Source organism: Sesamum indicum, linkage group LG8 (genome assembly GCF_026168435.1).
Source record: "Sesamum indicum cultivar Baizhima isolate 11 linkage group LG8, ASM2616843v1, whole genome shotgun sequence".
Lineage (NCBI taxonomy): Eukaryota > Viridiplantae > Streptophyta > Magnoliopsida > Lamiales > Pedaliaceae > Sesamum > Sesamum indicum.
In genome coordinates this window covers 20,769,214-20,785,892 of record NC_142664.1, presented here as the reverse complement: position 1 = coordinate 20,785,892, position 16,679 = coordinate 20,769,214, and the positions used below count along the sequence as shown (strand labels likewise).

Below are 16,679 nucleotides of genomic sequence, written 5' to 3'. Positions count from 1 at the left end.
TACTTTTATTAATTAATCACACCATAGCTATTGCATGTTCATCAATGAGGCTACTTTTCCTAACTATTAATCTTGTATTTTCAAAATTTCAAATTTTATATGATTTTTATTTTTGAAGATAATACTATATGTTCGAAGTTTAATACACTGGGTAATTAAATAATTGACGCATGCTCGTATTTTAAAAAATATTGGATATATTGGTAATTATCCATTCATTTAATATAGCAAACATCCGTTGTAAATAAGTTGGACCCGTGTTCTTTACATGACATGCGATAACAAAATTCTAATTTTGATATATTATTTTTTTAAAAAATTGTTTCATCAATTGAAATAAATATGTGATCGTATAAATTGTTAGTATTTGTATTTTTGGACGATAGTATAATTTTATTTATTAAGTGTCAAGGTATTAAAGTAACTCATTTTAATTGACAAAATGTAGATCGATTAAAACAAGCTTAAATATACTATTTTCTCTCATAAATAATCATATCTATAACTAATGTTCTATCAATCATTTTTTGTTTATTAATATTTAATTTACTTCATGTGCCTTAATGTGCTAAATTGAGAAGCCCTATGGGGAAGAAGAGAAGGGTATTTTTGTCGCATTGGGAAAGCTGAATATTCTCTAGTCTACATTTGCTCTTTACTCATTTTACTCTTTCTTTTTTTTAATATTATTATTCCTTAATCCCTTTTATTATTATTTTTTTTACTTTTTATTATCAACTAATTTAAAGAGGATTTTCCCATTTCCATTCCCCAAGATTAAATTTTTTATTCTGGGCGTTGGAAATCGGACAGCATGAATGTGGAAGAAAAAATAATATGGTTTTGACCCCTTAACTTTTATAAAATTACAAAGGAGCCCCTTAAAGGCGAAACGATTTTGACCAATAATTCTCAAGGTGTTTGCGACTGTTTAAAAATAAATGTTTTAATACTTTGTTGTCGAAAATAAGTTGAAAATTATTTTTTTTTTGTTTACAATTTTTTAATTTTGAACTGTGTAAAAGGGTATTTGCAAAAATTTAAATTAAGTATTTTTTAAATTAGAGCTTAAATTAATGTAATTACACCACATTTCCCTGCAGTTTGGTGTAATTATTCTCAATCTATTTGTGGTTGAAAAATTATATTTAGTACCCGTAAGGTTTGTTTTTGTCTAGCAAATAGATCTTTCATTAGTCAAAATTTATCGAATTTGCTGGTATTAGCAGAAGAATTTGAATAAAAATCAATATTTACCCCAATTGAGTTATTACTAACTCAACGTAGGTCAAATAAATCTTTTATGATCAAAATACCCTTGTAAGGGTGAAAATATATCTCTTCACATGCAACACGATCATGTGAAGATACATAAGGGTAGTTTGATTAGAAAAAACTTACTTGACAAATATAATAAGTCTATATTAATTCAAACAGGAGTTAATATAGATTTTTATTCAATTTTTTTTTTCTAATATCAGTAAATCGGTGAATTTTGACTTAAGGGGTCTATCTGTTAGTGCAAAATCTCGAACCACATAAGATTTACATGTAATTAAATCAAACATCAAAGAAGATTAATTATCCCCTTAAATTAAGCTAAATAAGAGTATTTGAAAACACAATTTATGCATATTATCCCCTTACATAATTGAATATTGTTGTTATTAAAATTAAAAAAAAGAATAAATAAAAGTGGAGAGAAATGGGAAAAAAGTGATTGACGTTAAGGAAAAATGATGTTCTTCTGCTACAACGTGTTAGGCTTTGTTTGGACACACTGATCTAAAATGTAGGCAACTTTTGTATGACTTGACCTCTACTTTTCAAACTTACACTACCTTTTCAGTTTTCACCATTACAATTCACAAAAGTAGAACACTCAACACTTGCCAACCACTTTTCTCCCAATTTTATTTTACTCAAATTTCATCCAATTAAATAAATTATATATTTTAATTATATAATAAATATATTATATTTATTATGTAATTAATTTTGATTGAATTTGTCCACAATTTTAGCAATAAAATGTAAAAATTAGTAGGAATTTGCTTTATCGCTTTTGATTGAAATCAACTTAATTTAAAAATTATAATTATAAAACTAATGCGTATTTTTTATTTTCAATGATAATTTGTTCTTATGGGTAAAAATAAAGCCTAATAATTAGAGGTTAAGAGCAAAGATACATGAAAAGACGTTACCAAAAATTTTTATATTACAGTGAAAAAAGAGTACAGACAATCAAATTAAAAATTATCGTAACGAGGTACATAAATAAGTACGTAAATCAATAATTTCTTAATTAAGTCCGCACAAATAAATTCATATCCTCCAAATATAGGGCAAGATAATAAAAATCTAAAATGGGTGGAAAAATAATTCTAATTAATTAGGTGCATCATATGCTCCAATATTGAAGGGCTAAGAATAATACATTGGGATGAATGGGCTATTTTATTTATTTATTTATTTGTTGAATTATTATGAAAGTAGACAAAAATAAAAGGGTATGTCCTATTCCAACATATCACCTCTTTGTCTTTGTAGGAGGGTTCACTCACTTCTTTTCTATCTTACCTTTATTGACTACATTTTGATTTATATCTTCTTGCTCCTTACTCTATTTTTTTTTTTTAATAGTCTCCAAGATTAGTTGTAGAGTAGAATTAGTGCATGATTATAATAAAATTTAAAGATGAATATTTTATGGTCACCCACCCACCCACCTACCCACACATATAAATATATATGTATATATATAAATCAATAAAACCTACTCTGAGATTAATATATAGCTTATTGAGTTTGATAGTTATGTTTGATCGGAATGAATCCGTTGCAATTACTCCAATTAGAGGTGTTAGCGGGTAGAATAAGATATCAGACAGACTCGTATTCACAAAAAATCTCATTCTATCAGATAAAATGTGACCCTAACCAACCCCCTTAAGACCCAATAGGTCTTTAGATTGTATGTCATTGTTTTCGATCAATTTTTTTTTGGGTTTGGACCTCTTTTCCGTTTATAATATTTGATATTTTTATTCAAGATAAAATAATTAAAAAAGACTAAATAAATTTTATTTTTTTTCTTTTTATTTTTTTATTTTATTTTATCAATAAATTCAGAATTATTGAGACCAATTCACAAATAACTCTTCTCAATAGATTTTTTTAAATAATATACCATTTATTATACAAATAATCTAATGAAACTATCAAAAATACATATTTAATAGCAATCAAATTTAATATTATAAATTTAAAGTTTAATTTTACTACTTCAGATATCCAAGCAAGCATTATTGCCTATCACGACATTGAAAAATATACCTAGCATGATACTATATTCTATAACTAATTATTTAATTATTTATTAATTAAAAAATATAAATAGTTAAAGAATTACATGATAATAATATTATGATGTCTTAAATTTTTTAAATTTATTTACATGAATGTAGATCAATTGAAAAATAATAATTCAATTCAATAAATATATTTTTTGGGTCCAAATTTGGTCTATAAACCTATGGATATTGATGGGTAGAGACCTAATCTAGACCCAATTTATATTTTTTTAATGGGTCTGGATTTGGACTTGGGTCTAATAGTATTTATCGGGTCCCAGTACGGACCTGGGTAGGATCTAACACCCCTAACTCCAACTAAAAAACATGTTCGTCATGAAAAACGAGTGAAAACTCATCATATGCATTAGTATGTGAAGGTGTATAAGAATAATTTACAGTTAAGGTAAATATATATAAATTTAACTGATTTTTTCCTGTTATTAATAATTCAAATGAATTTTAAGTAATGAATAAATGTGTTGATTAGATGAAAATAAATGTTGGAGTACTAAACTTTTTTTGTCAAACTACATGGGTTTTAGGAATTGGGCCACCGGCCCTTTATTTCCAAATTGGACTTATTGGGCCCCTCCTCAATAAAATAATGCTTGACCCACATCCAGATCCAATTGACTCCTACATGCCAACTACCCCTAAAGAAACTAATGCCACATGCAAGATCATGAAATAAGGTACTTTTGCCTATTTCTTGATTCGAACCCCCCCCCCCCCCCTAGCATGGATTCGAATACTTCACTGGATCATTTATTCAGTACCGTAGCATCGATTCTAATACTTCATTGGATCATTTAATCAGTAGGAATGACCGGTGGTTTTTTTAAAGATCAGGATCGCTCAGTGCGACTGAATGACTTACATTTATACGCACTGTTTGTCTGTTGAGCAACCCTAATTATTAAATTCGATTAAGTACTTTGATTAATTTTACTTTTAAAGTATAAATGAACTAAAAGTTAAATCACACGTCAAAATTTATAAAGTAACACACATTTAGAGTCTGGAGATTAAAAATATATATTATAGTACTCTAAAATTCCCTGTGATGCTGCTAATTTTCTTGCAGAATAAAATTTAGAGACAATTAGCGGGACCTGGGGGACTTTGTGTTCCTTTGAGTACAGTTTTGGCGTTGGAACATGCAGAGGTGAGAGGGCCTGTGGAACCAGCGGGCTTGAGATCAATGTCCGCCAGTTCAATGCCTTCACAAGGGACTGCGGAACTGCAATTCAGCGACACGGCCACCGCCGAAGCTGAGCTCCCCTTTATGTTCACGAATCGAGCGTTACTGATCTTCACCTTCGATTGCTGCATATATGCAACGATATCAGTTCTGATCAGTTTATTTTATTTTTGTTTTTGAATTAAATGTGCGCGAACGTACGTACCGCGGTTGTTGTTGTGGAGTTGTAATGCTGATCAATCATGATTGGATTCTGAACATTATTCATCTGAATATCTTGGAAAACAATGTCGCTGGCCGTAATCTGGGCCGAATCGTGGTACGTTTTGATTCTTGCACCGTTTGTCGTCCCTGTGAGTGTGCAGTTGCTTATGGTCACTCCTTTCAGGTCTTTCTCGTCCGCCTGCTTTCCCAGGTTCCCGACACTAGATCATAAAATGGGAATTGAGTTGCTAGAGGAACGTTTAGAAAATTAATTTGAAATTTGATCGTATTTACCAGATTCCATGTCCGGGACCACAGGTTATTCTGGCAACAACGATGTTTTGGTTGCCATGTCCAATCGAAACACAATCATCTCCTGTTGCTATGACGGAGTCGGTTACGTTAACATTTATGTTATTAGTGAGGTGGACTCCATCGGTGTAAGGGCTATCTCCTGGGGCAGTGATCGTCAAGTTAAACAGGTCGATTTCGTGACTGTCCATCACCTCAATGTGGAAACCCATGCTGTCTACAAATTTCAAGTTGTGTGCTTTGCTGTTTCCAACCTCTTGAAATATTAGAGACTACAGACATGCACCAAAACAACATTAACGCTGCACGGCGTGAACATAAACACGAACACGAACACGAATAATTTAATATTTTATTAAAAAAGAAAAGAAAAGAAGGCGACGCATAAGCGGGTAATTACATACAACTGGAAGAGGGCTGACACCATCTGCGTACTTCCAATCATACTTGCCCTCACCGTTGATGATCCCTCCACCGGTGAGCACAACATTGTCGACCCTTTGGACCATGATCCAGGCGCCGCTAGTATAAGTACTCGGGTCAATGTTTGCCAATAGATGGCCCTGGATTTCGACGGTGGTGGTGTGAGCCTTACAGGGTCCAGAGAAAACAACCTCGCCGGCCATGAAATCCCCGGCAGGGATCACAACCTTTGCCGGTCCGCTCGACTCACATGCTGCCTTCCAAGCCTTAATAATAGCCTGTGCATTGTCAAATTTTGGTTCAGTTTTAGCGCCGTAGTTGAAAATGTCGAAAACTGCTTCGGAGGAGGGGTTGGATTCAACGCCGTTGATGGATAGAAAACAGGCTATGCATATGCCCAGAAGCTGGACGATCAGACGAGTTCCTGCGGGAATAGCCATATCATCGGCGCCCCAACCACAATTCTTGTGCTATGTCAAAGAAGGTTGAGATGTTTTGAGTAGTGGCAAAGCCAATGGCTTCTGAGTACCAATTTTGCTCATCTTCCGAGCTTTTTGTAGCTGATTCTTTCAGGGATGGAGATTCTCTCCCACCATCCGCTTCTTCGGTGATGGAGATTTGTTCTACTCTCTCCTACACCCACACATATAAAACAACAATATTAAACTAGCGTAAAACTCGTGCTATCTATGGTCAATATTAAATAAAGAAATATATGGTGTACTGGATTGTAGGGAAATCTGTTGCGTGAAAACACAATTTTTGTTTTTACTGGATTAAAACTAGTGTTTTTTAATTTTGAATCTATTTCAGTTATTATTTTAAATTTGTATTTTTCTGCACATATAATATGTTTTTTTTTATTTTTTTATGAAAATATCAAGAAAATTTTACGAAAGGACTAAAAGTGATTTTTGTAATTATTAATAAAAATTAAGTAATAAATACTACGTAGTTGTTGTCGATAACTATTTAATTTTAATTATAATAATTAGAGTTATAGTTACATGTTATAGTTCTTATAATGAAGGTAAACATATAAGTGATGATGATTAAAATTAACATAATTAATCTAGGACTGAACCTTTTTTAAGAAGAGAATATGACCCTTAAGAATAGTATAATCCCAAATATAAATTTCTACCAATACTAGCTCTGCTTGTATGAATGAAGTTTAGTATAATTACGAATATTTCTAATTATTTGAAAATTACTGATATAATCTCATGTTTTCCCTTGTCGTGTAATTTTCCTTTTTAAAAAAAAATTATAAAAAATCGAACGAGGTATATAAACTTTTGAAAATTTGTAAAAGAATTATCTACTTAACCCATAAAAAATTAATTTTTTTTAAAAAATAAGTAAATTTATGATTTATAGACCATACGGGCGTTTTGACTAGTTTACAAGAAGAAAATAAATAAAAACCTAAAAGATACTAACGGATTGAACTAGTTGTTGGACAACTATTAAAAACAAAGTAATATTAATAATTTTTTAGATAATGAGAAAGTATTTATAATTATATTAAACCTCAATTCAAATCGCTAATAATTTTTTCTTAAACTTAACTATGGTAGTGAGTTATTAGTTAAAAAATACATATCAAGATCTAAGACTTAAATACTATTTGTGGAAAAATCAACCTTTATAATTAAACATGGATAAATTCAAGGGGAATTTATTTAAAAAATGCAGGAAAAAAAAATTTAGAAAAGTAATGTGATTTAAAAAATTTTAGAAAAGTAAGTGGCACCGCGGTGCCACAATTTTTATTTAAATTTTTTTTTTCCTCTATGTCACCGCGGTTAACACATTGGTTTTAAAAAAAAATAAATTTTTAATGTGTCACCACGGTTTGAAATCGTGGTGACAATTTTTTCTTTTAAAAAAAAGATTTATTTTATTTGACGATGAATTGCTGTCAATTTCTCGTTAAAATTTCGGTACCATCATGGCGAGTTGTGGGTAAATGTTCGTGTATAATAAAAATTCATTATTTACGATTGATAAAAGTTGAAATTATTTGTGGGTAAATGTTCGTGTAAATGCTCGGTGTTGATAACTCGCCATGATGGTGCCGAAATTTTAACGAGAAATTGGCAACAATTCGTCGTCAAATAAAATAAATTTTTTTTTAAAAGAAAAAATTGTCACCGCGGCTCGAACATTAAAATTTTTTTTTTTTTAAAACCAATCCTGGTGACATAAAGAATTTTTTTTTTAAAAAAATAAAAATTATGGCAGCGCGGTGAGTAACTGCGGTGCCACTTAATTTTCTAAAATTTTTCAAATCACATTACTTTTCTAAATTTTTTTTTCTTGCATTTTTTAAATAAATTCCCCTAAATTCAACATTTGTACATATTTTGGATTAAAAATGTGAAGTTACATTTTTACCCACAAATAAGATAAAATACATTGTCAAATGTCACATCACTACCTCAAAATTGAAATTAGGAAAGAAATGAGGGACATATTGGATATTAACTTAACCAATTTTCATGACGTAATGGAAAATAACAATGAGCTGTAGATGGATTTGCTACCATGGCCTAAACCTTTTATTTTGTTTCCTAATTTAGATTGTTATTTCGTTTTACTCTAAAAAAGCTAAATTAGAGTGGAATTAGAACGACCAATTGATCAACTAACAATATCTATCTATCTATGTATTTATATATATAGCAGAACGAAATTTGATCAATTTAATTTAATTATTTATTTTGTATTTATTCAAAATTTTATTTTTAGAATTATAATTAAGATTTTAAACTACAATAGAATATCGATTAGAAACATCACCTATTTTAAATATATTTTAGATATTTATTTTGTATTTATGAAATTTTATCTTCAATAAATTGAGTTTTTTAATGAACAAGAGAAAATCTTATGTTTTAGAAATATCATATATATTAAATATTCATTTTGTATTTATCTCAAATTTTATCTCCAACGTTAAAATACTAATTGAATTTGTATTTATCTTATATAATTTATATGTTAACATTAAGTTTTATTTTGTATTTTATTATGTATCTACCTTATATGAGTTTATTTTTACAATTAAGTTGTATTTATAAACTCTAAAATTTTCAAATATACATTATTGGTGTGTATCCAAATCAAAAAATTTTTATTACCAAATAATAGTGATTTTCATTATATTTGTATTTATGTAGAACAAAGTCTACTGTGCATCTCTTTATTTATTAGATATGCTCAATAATTGATTTTCTATGCTCTATAAACGATTTGAAAACTAAACACTCTCTTTAACATGATATAATTTTAGTTTTTGTATTTTATTTTTCATGATGCATCAAAGTTATTGAATTAGCAATCTATATCATTTTCTTATATTTTTGTTATTAAATTTTAATACTTATTTGATTTTTTAAATTTCTATGTCAATTGCTTATTTTGTTGGACAAGAAGAAATAAATTCATTTAATGAAAATAAGTACATATTTCGTTTTCAAAACTTATTTGTATAATTCTACTTAATAAGTACATATTTCGCTTTTGAAATTAATATATATAATTCAACTTAATCAATCATTTAAGTTTTATTTCTATTTAAATATTTACTCTTTGATATCTTTTACACCAATTTATATATATACATATACATAGATATTATTTACATTTATTAAATTTTTATTTTAGAGTTTAATATTCTTGTTCTCTTTCAGATTTTATATTTTTATTTTTCTATAAAAATAACAAAGTTAGTTGTTTAATTCTACTCAAAATACAATTTAATTTTTTATTTCTATTTCAAATCTACCCTTTTATGTTTTTTATATTATGATTTAATCCATTAAAATTTTATATTATAGTTTATTTCTTTTGTTCTTTTTCAGATTTTTTATCTGTTTTTATTTGTTTTGCAACAAAAAAGAACAGATTCATTTAGTATTAATAGGTACATATTTAATTTAATATTAATTTGTATAGTTCTACTCAATTTACCTATTAGGACTAAATGAATTTGCTCTTTTTTGTTAATTATCTTTAGTTATAACTCATTATCTTTGTTAATTATCTTTCTTATAAATCATTAACAAAAGTTTCTATTCTTACTTTATGTTTTATTTTTTATAAATAAGATTATTTTAGATTATATACTTTATAAAATTTTGTGTAAAAGATTTATTTATAACAACATATATTATACTTTTTTTATTTAATTTAAAAAAATTTATAACACATGCATAGCACGAGTTCTATGCTAGTCTTTATTATTTTAGGACAAATTGTTTGATTATCTAATTTGTATTTTACTATCATAACATATAATTTATATTTATGATTAAAATTGGAAATTATGTTTGAATTCATATACCTATAAGACAAAAAACGATTTCAAATATCACATCAATTTTTTTGTCTCCTTTTCTTTTTAAATTATTGGTAAAATTTATTACATATAAACACATACTTAAATATTTATATAGTAATAATATTTTTTTTATATATTTTGTCAGCAATTTTTCTTCCTTATCTAAGCAATTACAGACAAGTTATTTTCATTGGATGTCGTACTCCTTTATTTGTAATAATGCATTATACTGTTGCAACTCATTTCCAAATCAAGTAAACAAAGATTTGGTACAAAAGATATCGAAATCACAATTGTGATCGGTCGACAATTAATGCCTCTAAGGCCCAGCCCCGCAAAACCCGAGTCAACTCATTCACCTCCACCTCATAGCTCGCTGCAACTCTTCAATCCCAATCTCCGAGCATGTCAACACCAATCTGTTCGCTATCATTCTCTCACGCGCCACTGCGTTCCTCACGCTCCACCACCTGCACCCGCCGCCGGCTGTCAACTCGCACCCCACTAGCTCCTCCAAGTCCCATGTGTTGTTATACACGTAAACTGTATTCCCCGCTACACGAATATCTATGGAACAATCTCCGAAGCTTTCACTCCTCAATTTGTCTACGTACTCCGGAGGCATCTCTCCGATTTCTTCGCACGCAAAGTCTTCTCCCCCAACTATCCAGACCTTCACTCTTTCGACATTTTGGATGATGCACCGTCCGACCAAGATCAGGCCGTTGTTGGTGCACCCGATGTTGTAGCTGGTAACGGGTTGACCCGGGGACAGAAACAATGGTTCTGACCAGGTTTTGGTTTCCGGGTCGAACCAGTGGGTCAGGCCGGATTCTTTTTCGGTAACGATGAGTTTCTCAGCTGTGGCCGTGACTGAGAGCCAAGGCGAAGCCGCCGAGTCTCTCAAATTTCCCGGCATTGAGTCGCACCTACGCCAGGCGCGCGTGTTCAGATCGTAAATCTCGACGGCGAATGGATCGTCTTCGAAATCACAACCGCCGCCGGCGATGACGATGGCGTTCCCCACTCGCGCGACGATAGGGTCACTGCGCCACACAAGGGGAGGGTCCACGTGGTGCCAATTGAAATTGAGGGGGTCGAAGGAGAAAGAAAATCTCGAAGGGGAGAGCATATAGAGGAAACTGGAGTGGGAGGATTTGAGGGCTGAGATGTACTCGATCGGCGGTCGAGGTACTTCGATCCAGGCGTCGGACCGCGGATCGTAAGCATTGGTGGTGGTGGCGTACGGCGAGCGCGTGCCCTGCGTGTGGAGGATCAGCCACGGGCGCGGCTTGTTGTGGTGGCGGAGGGAGGACGAGACCGCGCCGCACCATGATTTGGACACCTGCGAGGCGGAAACCAAGTCGACGAGCGGCACGTGCGAGAAGACGGCCTCTAATACGTCGCCATGAATCTCCGCATCGCCGCCGTCGGGAGCCATTTGTTGATTCGCTGCTGCTGCCGTCTTACAAAGTGTTAGTCTTTTACGGTCAAATCTGGAAAGTGCCTCCGCCGCATGTAACAAAAGACTGCAATTTGAATCTTGTTGGTGAATTGTTTTGGTATTTATAGTTGAGAAAACCAACAAGCTGTGGGAAAATTTTGACCTGTATCCGTGCTCATATTTCAATTAATTACATAATAAATAATTAACTATATATATATAATTTAAAAAAAATAATCAATCGTCTAGAAGAGGACGCGTGTGGTAAAACTGTCATCATGATTTTTAAAATCCAATTCAATCAGTTTGATCAAAACCAACCATGCCTCAACTGCTCACACCCGGTTTGCACCAACAATTAAATTTAATACTTGTGTTAATTTTTATAGTATAGTATTTTTAATTAAAAAAATTAAAATACTTATTTTGATGCGAAAATTTGAGGACAACAAGTTCGATCGAAAAATTAAATGAGAAATTAACTAATGCAACATACCAAAATATTAATTTATATATATATATTTTTAGGTGAAATACTTATATTGAATTGAAATATTTAATTATTTAAAACTTGCATTTATTTGTCTTTCTTTTTTACTTTAGTGAATTTATATGTATATTAATGTATACATATATATACACACATGTATATATTTAAGTCGACCCAATTGGACCAATGACATGAAAATTTATCCGATTCAATTTTCAATCTAGTTTTTAAAATATTACGTGTCACATCAATATGTGACAGACATATACTCTACTGAAAATAAAAAAGAATATAATTAAATTAATACATAACTTAAAAGTGGATTTATACATGAGGAAAATTGGACCATGTTCGCGTGAATTTGTATTCTTAGGTTGATGCTGCAAATGTAACAATTAACAACTCATATATGATATTGTTCGTACTCAAGTCTCTGTCTCATTTAATAGTTTGGGGTAGGGTGAATTAAAACCAACCAATCCATTCGTCCTGATTTCTGTAATAAACCATGATCTTAAAATTAAAATAAAATCGCATCGCGTTTATAATATATAGGGATAATTATATTTATTTTTCCTTATAAATAAATCAATCAAGACAGAGAAATTGACATAAAATTAACTCGGAGCCTCAATTGGTTTATCAACAAAATACACCAAATGTTTGGATGGCAATTAAAATCACGATAAATATTAATTAATCAAAGTTAAAATTTATTTTTTTCTATTAATTTTGTTTTATCTAGGTAAACGGAATTATTTTGGCATTATGTACAAAGCATAGTTTGTTGGAAATAAAATTTAAATTTTTGGGATAATTACTTCTCTCTTCTGAGATTTGGTGTAATTACACATAGATCCATTATAGTTTAAAAAATTACATCTAGCACTCCTAAGATTTGCTTTCAACTAACAAATAAGTCGCTCTATTAATCAGAATTCACTAAATTTGCTGATATTAATAAAAAAACTGAATGAAAATTGATATTACCCTCGATTAACTAATTATTGACTTATTGCAGGTCAAATAATTTTTTTCTGACTAAACTACCCTTATAACGGTAAAAATATACCTCCTCATACGCATTAACGTGTGAAGATGTATGAGGGTAATTTGATCATAAAACGATTTATTGAACCTACAATAAGTCGGTAGTAAGTCAATTAGGGGTTAATATAGAGTTTATGACCCCTCTTATTGTGATCTATGAATTTATTCTAAATTTATAATATGATATAATAACATCATTATTTCACGTAATTGCCATATTGTCTATATGTATAAAGACGTCATTTGAGGTGTTTGTTAAAGTAAAATTTTGAGAAATATTTTATACTCCTACAAAGTTCGAAAATTTTGGCAACATTGACTAGTTTTCTAGTCTCCTTCTGGCTGTGCCATAGGATGAGACACTGCTGTAGACTAATAGATTTTATCTTGAAGTCATAATTAATCGTTGTCATCTGCACCTACAAAGACAATCATGATTTGAGAACAACAATAAATACAGATACTCTTCATCAGTACAACTTTTAAGTTCTTTCAAGTTTTACTTAATTCACTTCATTATTATATGCATTGTGATAAAATTATTAAATTAATATTTTATGTAAAATTATTTTAAAATATAATTATATATTTACAATATAGTCAACTATAATACGTGGCATAATTTGTAGTGATGAAAAAAAAAACATAGAATATTGTTCAATTATTGAACAGAAGTCTTGTTTGGTCCCACAGAAACAGACTCCTATTTATGAATATGTTAAACTAACGTGCTAATTATACTCTATTGGCCATCGTTAATCAATATAATATACACACGTTTACTTCAACATTAGGGGACAATTTGGTACAGTTCGTGTAAATTTATACTCATATTAACTGTGAATTATTGAGTTAATATACACATATAAATTTATCAAAAAATATTAATCTTTTAATAATATTTTGTCATATTTATAAAGTTATTGTAGTATTATTTTTTAAAGAATATATTTTTTAAATATTTTAAAAATATTAATTAGATATATTGGGTCCAACCCGATGGGTCCCGAGTTCGGGGGTCGGGGGGTTCCGAGTCCGAATTTAAAATTTTCTTGGCAGGGGTGTTTCCAAAATATTGGAAAAATCGTCCCATTATCATCTCTACACATAATAATAATATCATATGATTTGATGGTCGATAACTTGTATTGGTAGAAACTCATATACATGTGGGTTACCAACCTCAAAGTTAGTTTGGGGATTGTTGGTTCAAATAAGAGCAAAAGAGAAGTGAATTTCTTTAAGCTGTTTGGTATGATTGAATCCCAAATGCTTCCTCTTATTTTATACAGGAACAAATAGATTATAAAGAAATAAATTAATTTTTATAATTTTACTGATTAATCTTTTCTCTTTATTTTATATTAAAAATATACAATTTAATATCAATTAAAGTGCTTTTAGTGTATAAAAATCTAAAACTCTTATTAGTAAAAATATTCGTCAAACAAGAATAAATATATTTTTTATTAATAAAAATATTCATCAAAATGAATATTGTATATTTATTTTAAATAATTCAGTTTAAATAAAATAAAAATTATTATCAATGGTCCGCGATGTAGCTTGACATCTCAACTTTTTTTTTTTTCAAGCAAGCAATTTTTATCTATGTAGTTTAGGGGTAAAATGCAAATGATCCCATACAATAGGGGCTGCTTGCATTTAACCTTTACAATTTTACAGAACTCAAAATCGCCCTTAGGCACGTGTATACACAGACGGAATATTCCATCATTATTCCTTGAAAAATGCAAAGTGCAACAAAATTAAAAGATTGGGTAAGAAAGTGTAAAAAAAAAAAAGATTGGGGGCAAAATACAAATAATCCCATACGTTGGAGATATCTACATTTTACTTTTTATTGAAAGACGACAACATATAGACTTATTTAAATAAAGCAAATATTTACGATATCAAAATTTTCTCACTTTCCTTTGTTAACAAAGCAATAAAATCTGCTTGCTGGAAAATGAGAAAAATTCAAGGTGATCATAAGCAAGAAACCTGAAATTAAGTCAAATTCAGAATCATTTGTTTGCAAGAAGAGTTAGAATTCACTACAAAAAAAAAAAATAAATAAAAAAAAATGGGAAGATAAGTGACCAAAAAAATTAAGTGGCGATTTTAATATTGCCATATATTTAGTGATAAAATATTTGTTTTTATCACAATAATAAATTTCATAATTTTAATAATTACTATTATTTTGTAAAAATTGTTATTAGCAAGAATTAGTGACAAAAAAATATCCACAAAATTGTCACTAATAATTGTACAGTGACAGAATAAAAACTATTCTCTTAATATATATTTTTAATAATAGTTTTAAAATTATCATTTGATAATTTTTACTAATATTATATTTTGTTGTAGTGGTGTTTTATTGTATTGGAAGAGTTATTTTTCCGCAAAAACCTTTTCTAGTAGAGTTTGACCATCAGATTCGAGATGGACTTTTGTGGTCCATCTATATTTAGGTGACCAAACGGAAAAAACATGTAAGAAAATCCTATCAACCATTGATCACGAGGCCCCAATTCTTGATTGAAAGGCACACCTAAGCCCTCTATCCCCTAAATGGATAGAGACCATTGAGTTTTTTGTTTTTTAATGAAGAGTTGATCAATGATCTTTTACGTTATCAAATCAATTTGATTAATAAAATAATAACATATTTTATTGTTTTCATTTTTTAAAAATTAATAACACGATTTTGACTATAATCTCGAGTCCATGACATCATTACAAGAAAATAGAAAATAAAAAATTTTACCGCTTGCTATATATTCTCAATAACAACTTTAAAATTATTACTTATTGTCATGTCACTAATATTGTAATTTTTTTTGTAGTGCACTAACACCTCCCGTTCTTATCAAAACATACATTTAAATATAAAAAAAATCATATTAAAATAGAACTACACCATGGAGAAATGAGACTTGATCTAAGAGTTCTTATTTCCATCTTTGTTTTATTTAAATTTTTGTATTCTAGAAGTAAGTCATTGTTGACCCCCAAACTTTCCACCACAGAAATCTTCTAATGTACAAAATGGGACCTTAATTTCTTGGTCCATTTTGAGGACTTTGAGTGTTTGATTAATTGTTCTAATTCTAACATAAGTCAGAAAACATCATCAAAACAAACTCAAAGACAGGTGGAAATCAACTCAATGGAGATTGGGAGTTGAACTACTCAAGTGGTAAGAAGTCAAGTAACTTGGGAAAAAATAATCTTAGTAATGGTTACTCATGACTACTACTATTAAAAAATATAAAATTATATTTTATTTTAAACAACTTTTAAAATTATATTTACACCTCTTCCGAGAATTTTTCATTTATAACTGTATCTCTTCCGTTAGGATTTGAAAGAGCAATGCTGACGTCAATAAAAAGAATCACATGTATAAATTTTTAAGTTTATCCCTAATTCGATATTTTTCATAATTTATTCAGAAATATATCGTAGTAATATTTATTTTGTTAAGGTTATCCTAATGGAGAAATATAGTTACAAGTGGCCAAGAGAGGGTGTAACTATAATTTCAAATAAATTTTGAAAAAAATAAAATGTAATTTCATATTTTTAAAAAGGATTTTATTGTAATTAACCCTTAAAATAAGTAAAATAGGGACTAGCTTGTAGAAGTAGTTATTTTCATGACATGGGCCATAACAAAAATTCATGTTTTGGTGAGGAAAGCAATCTTCTGCAATAATAGCCACTAATATATATATATATATATATATATATATATATATAGATAGATAGATAGATAGATACAATATTAATGTATGGACAAATAAGACAATGGTGGTCACTATTTAAATTTGATGTAC

At 29.6% G+C, this 16,679-nt stretch overlaps 2 protein-coding genes across 2 annotated transcripts; both read right to left on the bottom strand.

Annotated features, from left to right (window-relative positions):
- Positions 1-4,359: 4,359 nt before the first annotated feature.
- Positions 4,360-6,099, bottom strand: LOC105168277 (exopolygalacturonase). The gene is made up of 4 exons (XM_011088295.3): positions 5,481-6,099; positions 5,059-5,348; positions 4,766-4,985; positions 4,360-4,685 (listed from the first exon to the last, which is right to left on the bottom strand). The coding sequence occupies exons 1-4, from the start codon at positions 5,937-5,939 to the stop codon at positions 4,452-4,454; spliced, it is 1,203 nt and encodes a 400-aa protein (XP_011086597.1). The 5' UTR covers positions 5,940-6,099; the 3' UTR covers positions 4,360-4,451.
- A 3,951-nt stretch (positions 6,100-10,050) lies between these two features.
- LOC105168276 (F-box/kelch-repeat protein At1g23390) lies at positions 10,051-11,423 on the bottom strand. The gene has a single exon (XM_011088294.3). The coding sequence runs from the start codon at positions 11,286-11,288 to the stop codon at positions 10,203-10,205; it is 1,086 nt and encodes a 361-aa protein (XP_011086596.1). The 5' UTR covers positions 11,289-11,423; the 3' UTR covers positions 10,051-10,202.
- Between the last annotated feature and the right edge of the window lie 5,256 nt (positions 11,424-16,679).

What these genes read in the sequence shown, in the direction of transcription:
- LOC105168277 (XM_011088295.3), bottom strand. Translation starts at nt 5,939, where the DNA reads ATGGCTATTCCCGCAGGAACTCGTCTGATCGTCCAGCTTCTGGGCATA. An exon ending in GTGTCAGCCCTCTTCCAGTT is followed by an intron (nt 5,349 to 5,480) that starts GTATGTAATTAC and finishes GCATGTCTGTAG; the next exon opens with TCTCTAATATTTCAAGAGGT. An exon ending in ACTCCACAACAACAACCGCG is followed by an intron (nt 4,686 to 4,765) that starts GTACGTACGTTC and finishes GCATATATGCAG; the next exon opens with CAATCGAAGGTGAAGATCAG.
- LOC105168276 (XM_011088294.3), bottom strand. Translation starts at nt 11,288, where the DNA reads ATGGCTCCCGACGGCGGCGATGCGGAGATTCATGGCGACGTATTAGAG.